General features: G+C 39.8%; 1 protein-coding gene across 1 annotated transcript in view; it reads right to left on the reverse strand.

Annotated features, from left to right (window-relative positions):
* Window positions 1-9,622, reverse strand: part of Kiaa0355 (KIAA0355 ortholog) — a 113,459-nt gene that overhangs the window by 63,043 nt on the left and 40,794 nt on the right. The window contains exon 2 of the mRNA XM_004636724.2: window positions 3,358-4,624. Coding sequence (XP_004636781.1) covers window positions 3,358-3,852 — 495 coding nt within the window. The 5' untranslated portion in view covers window positions 3,853-4,624. The remainder of the gene's footprint in view (window positions 1-3,357; window positions 4,625-9,622) is intronic.

Here is a 9,622-nt window from a genome sequence, read left to right on the forward strand (position 1 = left end):
TTTTTTTGGCAGAACCGGGGATTGAACTCAGGTCCTTGCGCTTACCAGGGAAGCGCTTATTCCACTGAGCCATCTTCCTGGCCCCAACACAAAAAGTTTTGACCTTGTTTTTCAAACAACTCTTGCCTGAAATCCTAAATAAAGCTGAAAATGCTAAACTAAATCACAATGGGATAGCTGTAATACTACTCCATGCTTCCCTAAAGAGGGTTTTCTTCTTATTGCTCTGTTGCCACATCTCTGTTCAGTGGTGACTAGGCACAATGGTGAACAGCATGGACTTTTACAGAAAACAAAAGTCAAAGGCATGCACTTGGTATATACAAACATGTATTTGTTCACATAGAGTAATACAGAATGACACTCATCAACCAGCTACCATGGTCACTTCGGGAGAAAGAATCGGAGGGAAAGGCAAAGCAGAAATTTAAAATTTTGTTGTTTGCCAAGCAAGACAGCACACACCTATAATCCCAGCACTCAGAAGACTGACACAGGAGGATCACTGTGAGTTTAAGGTCAGTATGGGCTACATAGTGAGTTTAAGGTCATATTGAATTGTGTAGTGAGACCTTGTCTCAAATAAAACAAAACCCCATTGTTTGAGTTTCTCTTTAAATTACAGGCATGGGGTTTTTTTGTTTTTGTTTTTGTTTTTGCAGAACCGGGGATTGAACTGAGGCCCTTGTACTTGCCAGGGAAGCACTTACTCCACTGAGCCATCTCCCTTGCCCCAGGCATGGCTTATGTGTATAATTGAAAAAATAAAACTATGATGAGCCATTTTTAAAAACCTTAAAATGATAAATTCTCTGGATATAAGATGTGACAGAGCAATAACCAGAATTTGACATGGAAATGTAGCTTAGTGGTAGAAATTACAAGTATACTTCATTAAAGAGATCTAAAGTAGAATGACCCAAATAGGTTATCATACATTTAAATTGGCAGGTGAAGCAGCTACAGCCACTGACCAAATCCATTCTATGGACAGACCTGCCCATGAGGTAAAGCTGGTTTTTACATTCTTAAGGAATTAGAAAAAGCAAGGAAGAATATATGACAAAGACCACATGTGTCCCATGAAATCCGAAGTTTCCTGATGTTTATAGAAAAAAAAAATGTTATGACTCCTGGTTATACCAATGATCTTGTTGCTTTTAAAAAGCTTTTCTAGCTAGATGTGGTGGTGTACACTTGTAATCCCAGCACTTAGAAGGCTGAGGTAGGAAGATCTTCATGAGTTTGAGGCCAATCTATTATGAGACCACGTACCAAGACTCTGTCTCAAAACCAAAATAAAACAATACCACACATGAAAAAAAAGAATGATTTTAAACCTGGCAGAACAGTGCTCACCTGTAATCCTAGCACTCTAGGAAGCTTAGGCAGTAAGATGACAAGTTTAAATCTCACCTAGGTAACTTGGTGACTCACTGAGATCTTGAATTAAAAAAAGAAAGGGCTGGGGATATAGTTCAGTGTGAAGGCTCTAGGTTAGATCCCTAATACGGCAAAACAAGCAAACAAAAAACTAAGTTCCTCTTGAAAATGTCTTCAAAATAAAAAGTCATACTACTTAATATTCTAGTGCTTAAAACAAACAAACAAAAACCAAACCTCAAACCAAAGCTGGGGGTGTAGCTCAGCAGCATAGCTTTTGGCTCTAGGTCCTGGATACAATTCCAGCACCACAAAGAACAATGACGATAACAGCAGAAACAAAACAAAACAAAACAGTAAGACCCTCAGAGTAGTATTAGCTTATTCAGCTACCTCAATTATCAGATTTGCTTCACTCAGAAGTCTGTGATGTTAGCCTCAGAATGGGGAAAAGAACACTTCCTTTCGAGTACCTCCTATCTAGGAGCTTAAAACAGATGTATAGGGGTCAGCATGATAGCTCAGCAGATTAAAGCGCCTGCTTAGGCAAGTGCAGAGACCACGATTCAATCCCTGGCACCATATGCTGTGTCAGCCCCACACCCAGGGTGGGCTGAGTGGGCCACTGAGACTGGGTGTGGTGGCACGTGCCTGTAATCCCACCTCTGGGGAGGCTGAAAGCAGGAGGATCAGGAGTCCGAGCTGTGTAATGAGACCCTGCAACAACCAAAAACACTAAAAAAAAAAAAAAAAAAAAAAAAAAAAAAAAAAAAAAAAAAAAAAAAAAAAAAAAAAAAAAAAAAAAGTTTATTTTAAATTTTTTTTTTTTTTTTTTTTTTTTTTTAATGGAACCGGGGATTGAACTCAGGCCCTTGTGCTCGCCAGGGAAGCCCTTACTTCACCAAGCCATCATCCCGGCCCCTTGAATCTTACATTTTAATGTAGAGGCCTGAAAGGCAGGGATTTCATTTTAACTATAAAAGATTCCCAAGAAATGTAGTATTGGGTAAGAGTCAAATTCATCAACTATGAACAGTTATGAATTTAAGCTGGAGAACTTTTATCCTATAAGCATGTGTGGAACTTTTTTTTTGTTTTTTGAGAAAAGGTCTCACTATGCACAAGTTCAGGGTAGCCCTGAACTCACTATGCAGCTCAGGCTGGCCTCGAACTCATGAGGATCCTCCTGCCTCAGGCTCTTGAGTGTTACCGTTACAGGCCTGTACCATCACATCCAGTGTCTGGACTTTTTACCAACCAATTTTCTATACAGTGCAGTGTAAATTCACAAAGCTCATAATCACATTTAAAATTCTAAGTACTTTTTTAACACTATGTTATTTGGAAATTAGTCTCCAATTTGAAAATTTTAAGAAGAAACATATATATATATATATATATATATTTTTTTTTTTTTTTTAATTTTTTTTTTTAAACTGGGGATTGAACTCTGACCCTTGCACTTGTCAGGCAAGTGCTTATTCTACTGAGCCATCTCCCCAGGCCCTATGAACCAAATATTTAATATTTTTTTCTTTCTTTTTCATGGTGCTAGTGATTGAACCCAAGTTTTCATGCATACTGACAGCACCATTAATTTATAACAAAACTCCAGTTTAATAATCTTTTAACTTTCTTAGTTTGAAATGAAAGCAATTGAGAACCTGGCAAGCACAATTTTTTTTCTTCTGTTCTTTGAGACTGGGCCTTGCTATGTAGTTCAGGCAGGCTTTGATCTCACTATGCAACCCAGGCTGGCCTTGAATTCACAATAATCTTTCTACCTGATCCTTCTGAGATTGCAGGTATGTACCACTATGCCCACCTTAAGCATAACTTTCTTACAAGGAAAGAATATTAATGCAAAGAGGATAAAGGTTATCATTAAAGTGATCTGAGAAAAGTTAAAACAGTATCTTTACTCACTTCCAGAATATATTTTTCTTCCTAAGAATGACACAGAAAGTACTCTACCTCAATGTCCTGGAGACTGAATTCCTTCTGATCTGTAAAGTTTGCCGCCCCAGCACTAAGTTCCATCAGCATCTTGGCAATCTCAGGCTTTATGGCTGAAGTCAGCCGGCTGGCTGCTTCCATGACATGCTCCTGCACATCTTTGAGCTGCATGGCCGCCTTCGAATAGTGAGAGTTCCTGAATACAGTGCTGAACAGATCTGTGAGGAAAGTACTGGCACGGCAGAAGACATTGAGGGCGTCCAGGTACTTAGAGATGCCCTGCTGGATGTCAGCGATGGGAGTGGAGTGGGGCATGGCGTGGTGGCAGCTGCCTGCAGCAGTCAGACTGCCCAGTGTGGCAGAGGTGGCCGTAGATGCCAGGGGAGCACTCAGTGCTCGGCCCATCTCCGGCATCGGGTACTGCTGGTGCTGCTGTACCTTCTGCTTGGACCCGCCAAGCAGGAAGCGTCGCTTGTAGTCCATTTTACTGTCCTGGGCACTACAGCAATACATGCGGAGGATCTGTCCCAGGGACTGTGAGCAGGTCAAAATTCTGATTTGTTTCTTCCAAAACTGTAGCTAGGTATAAAAATAGTGGAGTTCTGCAAATTGAAGTGTTAAAAAAGGCATTTCCATGAGGCGGGTGACCATGTGATCAAACATAGAGGTGAAAAGAACAATGGGTTTATACAATTAATATTTTCAGTGTAGACAGGATCTCTGACAAAAAAAGAAAGTGTCCAAAATGCTGTATAAGAATTGTTCAGCATTCCATTCTCTTAATAAAAAGGTATGTTTGTTGAGAAAAATGTTTACTTTATAGTTGCTCTGCAAGAATATTTTGATACTTGTATTTACAACAGCAGAAAAATAACTTTTAAAAATGTAATACAATGTATCTTTAATACACCAAAAAAGTTAGAACCCAAAAACCCACAAGCTGCTCAACAGCAATTTAAAAAGCAATACAGAGTTATTCCACACAAAGTCCTTAAGAAGGGAGATCAAATCTCTGCAGAATTTTGACAGAGCCTGCCTGTCAAATCATTTACCTTAAAGCTTCTTCTCAAGGCTAAAAATTTCCAAATTTCCTGTGATGTTCTCTGAAAACAAGTTTTCTTTAAAAATGGCATTCGTTATTATAAGTCTTTCTTTCCGTTTGTTTGCTGAGGTAGCAGTTTCTTTGTAATATTAATAAAAGATGCTTCCAGACTGGGTTGGCCTTCAGTTGTGAAGTCTGAAGCAAGAATGCACAGATGTATTTATAAGGCCTCTAAGTCATTTCCTGTAAAGGGGGAAAAAAAAAGTCAACAGGGCTATAGGACAATGAGTAATTCTGGGAACGTTAACTTCTGCAGGGCCGTCATACACATAGGTGAGCTACAAACAAATGAAATAAGAAATCATATTGTAACTTTCAGAAGTGGGACAACAGAGATGAACTATGAAATGCTGATTTAGAAAATCCTTCAAGTTATAGTGTAAAATAATGCAACGAAAGTCTGATTCCACACGAATCACTCCAAGCTGAGGCTAACCAGTGAAAATTAGATAGGGCCTGGCCAGGGTTTGACATTCCTTTGTTTCCTTCTCAAAGAGCTCAAAAATCTGCAAGAGGATCAGATGAGTTTATATGTCTCTTGGTATCCATGAGGACTGGTTCCATGACCATATGAGGAAATAAAACTCTGAGCATGCTTGAGTCCCTCATATAAAATGGCATAATATGGAGCTGGGCATGGTGGCGTAAGCCTCTGATCCCAGCACTCAGGGAGCTGAGGCAGGAGGATCACTGAGAGTTTTGAGACCAACCTGGGATATACAGAGAGAACTCGAGGTAGAACTGCTTTAAAAAAAGGCACAATATTTGTATACAAATTACATACATCCTCTAGTATACTTTAAACCATCTCTAGATTACTTATAATATGATATAAATGCTATGTGAGTACTTACATTGTACTACCTAGGTAAAATGATAAGAAAAATGGGTGTATATATTTAATATTCATGCAAAATTTTAGAAATGTTTCTGCCAGGTGTGGTGTTGTTATCTTATAATCCCAGAACTCTGGTAGGCTGAGGCTGGATTACTAATTTAAACCCAGCCTAGGTAATTTGGCAAGACTGTCTCAAAATAAAAAAGAAGGGGCTGGGAATGCAGCTTAGTGTAAAAGCCCTGTTTAATCACCAGTACCACAGAAAACAGAAGTAAAGCTAAACATTTTTGATCTGCAATTTTTGATCTGAAACTACAGATACAGAATCTGTAGACAAAGGTCTGCATGTACTAACATCATGGTGAGGGTTACTGATGATTAACATGGGTCTCACACAACTCTGAGGGAACTGCAAAAGGGAGAGATGAGCACAAAATCAGAGTAATGAGAAAAGCTGAGGGAGGCGTTTGCAATAAGGGCAGATTTTTGACATGTCCAAAAAGGATGGCTCACCAAGAGAAAGGACAATCCCTGCCTGCATAGGCCCAGAACCAGTTTAGTCCCTGGTCTCTTCAGGATACCCAGCCAGACTAAAGTATATGTGCAGAGAGACAAAGCCTGCAAAAGGCAGTGGCTGGCAGCTGGCAGTCAGGAGACAGGATTCTTCTGATCTCCACCTACTTATCAATTTCCCTTTTGATGTTCAGAGTGGAACCCTGGCAGAGTATGTTGGTTTTCACACCCTGGGTTAGCATTTGGGGATCCCTTGCTTGTGGGTGGCCTCAAAGAGTGATACCTGAACACTGTTGGTTATAGTCTGCAATACCTACAAGAGGGGAATACTGTGATTCTTCTCACAGGACTAAAATTGGAATATTTGCTTGACCTGTTCTCCCAAACACAGTATCTTTTTTTCTGTGAGGCAGTGGGACATTACTGGGCACTGAACTCCAGGCCTTCATACCGAGCTATATCCCCAATGTTCTTTTGTTTTCTCAGGCAGAGTATCATTGACTTCTTAAGTTGCCAAGGCTGGGCTCAAATTTGGAATCCTCCTGCCTTAGTCTCCCAAAGTGCTGGAATTCTGACTGTGAGCCACCACACCTGGGATCAAGTATATTTTACTGAAAGTTATATTTAGTACGTGGTACACTTCAACCTATGGCCAGGGGTGAAGGCACATGCCTGTAATCTCAGCACACAGAAGACTGAGGCAGGAGGATTGTTGTGAGTTCAGAGACCAGCCTGGGCTACACAGTGAGCTCAAGGCTAACCTGAGCTGCATAGCAAGATCCTGTCTCAAAAAGACAAAAAACAAATACAAAAAGAACTTCAACTTATGTAATACCTGTATATAGTTTGATCTACTTATTTTTTTCCTTCCCTCAGTGCTGGGGATGAACCCAGGGTTTTGTAAGAGTTAAGTCACTGCTCTACAACTGAGCAACACCTCCAGCACACATTTGCCAATTAGCAACCAAGTTTTCTTTCCATTTTCCTTATTTGCAAAATAAGTTCTTGTCCAGTTAATCACACTTGATCATTTGTTTGGGCCAACTATTGTAACTCCTCTGTAGTTCTAGAATTATGTAAGGAACACAGGAAATTAGGTAAGATACAAGAGGAAGAGACAACTGTTGAGGATATAAATACACAAGAAAATTTTAGCCGACTACCACTATTTATGGCGCTATGTTTAAGAAAGTTTTTTTTTCTGAGACAAGGTTTTGCTGTGCAGTTGAGGCTGGCTTTGAACTCACTTTGTAGCCCAGGCTGGCCTCAAATTTACAGCAATCCTCCTGCCTCAGCCTCCTGAGTGCTGAGTGCTGCGATTACAGGTGTGAGCTACCATACCCAGCCTAAGGAAGTATTAACTCAAAACAAAACAGCCTCAGCTGAGCATAGTGGCACAATAATTGAAGCATTCTGGAAGGTTGAAGAAGAAGATTTCAGGGGCTGGTGAGATGGCTCAGTGGTCTAAAGCACCTACTTAGAACAAGCTAAGCAAAGCACAGGGACCGCGGTTCAATCCCCCAGCACCACATGCCAGCCAGCCCGCCCCCTGGTGGGCTGAGCTGGCCACACACACACACACACACACACACACAAATAAATAAAATTAAAAAAAAAATAAATTAAAAAAAAAAAGAAGAAGATTTCAAATTCAAGTCCAGTCCAGGCAATTTAGCAAGACCCACTCTCAGGAACCACCACCAACACCTCTACCAGCGCCTGGTGGTACACACCTGTATCCCAACACTCAGGAGGCTGAAGCAGGAGGATCTTGGCAAGACTGAGGCCAGCCTAGGCTACATATTGTGTTCAAGGGCAGTCTGAACTACCCAGTGAGACCCTGTCTCAAAAAAAAAAAAAAAAAAAAAAAAAAAAAAAAAAAAAAGAGAGGATGATGGGTGGGAGAGAATAGAATATAGCTTGGTGTGAAGGTTCTGGATTCAATCCTTCCACAAAAATAAGCAAACAAATTTTTAAAAAGTAAAAGCCAAATGCAGAGTCGCCTGTAGTACTGACACTTTGGAAGGCTGACATGATAATCTGAGTTCAGAAATTCAAAGATAACCTGAGCAACATAATAAGATCCTATCTCAAACAAACAAAATCTCATCAACTTTCAGGAGATAAGTATCAATAAATTGGCTATTTGCAATAAATTTGTCCTCAAATTTCCTTCAAACTCATGTCAATGAGCCAATTATTCGTATCCATGCCCAAGTGCCCTAGCATAATCAATCTTAATGCACAGAAGCAGAACTCAACAGAAATAAAGGAATGAAATACAACAAATGCTAGAACTTGCATGAATCTTAAAAATATTAAGGCAAGTCAAACATAAATGATCATACATTAAGCAGGAACAGTGGGGTATGCAGACATGTAAGGCCAGATACTCAGGAGGCTGAAGCAGAATGCCCCAGTTGAAAGGCATCTTGGGTAACTCAGCAAAACACAGTCTCAAAATAAAAAAGGATGGGGACATAGCACAGTGGTAGAGTGCTTGCCTACTAGCATGTGTGAGACCTTTGGTTCAATCCTTGGGGAGGAAAAAAAGAGACAGACAGACCATATTGTTCTATGATTCCACCGATACAAAACATCCAGACAAAGTATAGTTACAGAGACAGATTTGTGGTGGCCAGGAGCCAGTAGAGGTAAGCAATGGGGGAATGACTGCTAATGAATGCAGGATTTCTTTGTGAGTGATGAAAATATTCTAGAATACAATAGTGGTGATGTTTGCTCGACTTCGTTAATATATTAAAAGTACTGAAATTACTTTATGGCGGAACTGGGGATTGAACTCAGGCCCTTGTGCTTGCCAGGGAAGCACTTATTTCACTGAGCCATCTCCCCGGCCTGAAATTACTTTAAATGGTAAATTTTAAGGTATGTGAAGGTCACACTAGTGACCTCAAAAAATGTCTATTTAGAAAGGTTTCAAATGCTACATATCAAAAATGATCCACTGGTTACTAGGTGGATCCTGAGATCTGTAATATTCACTGACTAATCAAGGTAATGATTATTTGGGTTTATTCATATGGAGATAATTCATCATGTTGGTATTATATAACCTATGCACTTTTCCTATGTATTATTCTTCAGAAAAAAATTAAAGGAAAAAATAAAGAATTAACTAACATACAAAGGAGAAAGGCTTGGGTAAGGTAACTTTCACTCCAAGAAGAAAGAACTGCAATACACTGTATGTCTACATTAGCAATCAACACATACTGTAGATACAAGGCTTTGGCAAGCTTTAAAACCTAATCCAAACTACAATCTCACTTGGTAAAACAGAACAATCAGTTCATTAAAACTAAAAGAGAAAAAAAGAAAGGGTAGAGATGTGATGTCAGCAAAAATGGAAGAGTAAGAGCCCCTTCTCCTATTTATTCCCTCCATAAAAATGCAAAAACTGGTAAACAGAGCCAAGTTTTTAAACTGTGGAAATTAACAGGCTTGCACCAAAGGGGGAACGCTTATGCAAAAAAATCAGTTGAATCTTGGTAAGAACAGTGAGTTCTACAGCATTTTAATTTGACCTAGAGACCCATTACTAGTTCTCCAGTTCCACTTCAGTCTTAAAAACAAACACCTGCATTCTCAGTGAAAGCCAGGAGGCTGGCAGCTGCTAGAAGCAGCAGCACAGTTCCTTTAGCTTCATTCCCAGGATATTACTTACTATTAGGCCTAATAGTTCCTCAGAAGACCACCTGTTACGTATTTGACCTGACTTGGAGCTTACCAGAGAAAGGAGGAGAATCAGATTTCCAGAGTTGCCAGACTAGGCTGTTTTTTTTTTTTTTTTTTTTTTTTTTTTTTTT

The sequence above is a fragment of the Octodon degus genome, unplaced genomic scaffold (genome assembly GCF_000260255.1).
Source record: "Octodon degus isolate 3935 unplaced genomic scaffold, OctDeg1.0 scaffold00083, whole genome shotgun sequence".
NCBI lineage: Eukaryota > Metazoa > Chordata > Mammalia > Rodentia > Octodontidae > Octodon > Octodon degus.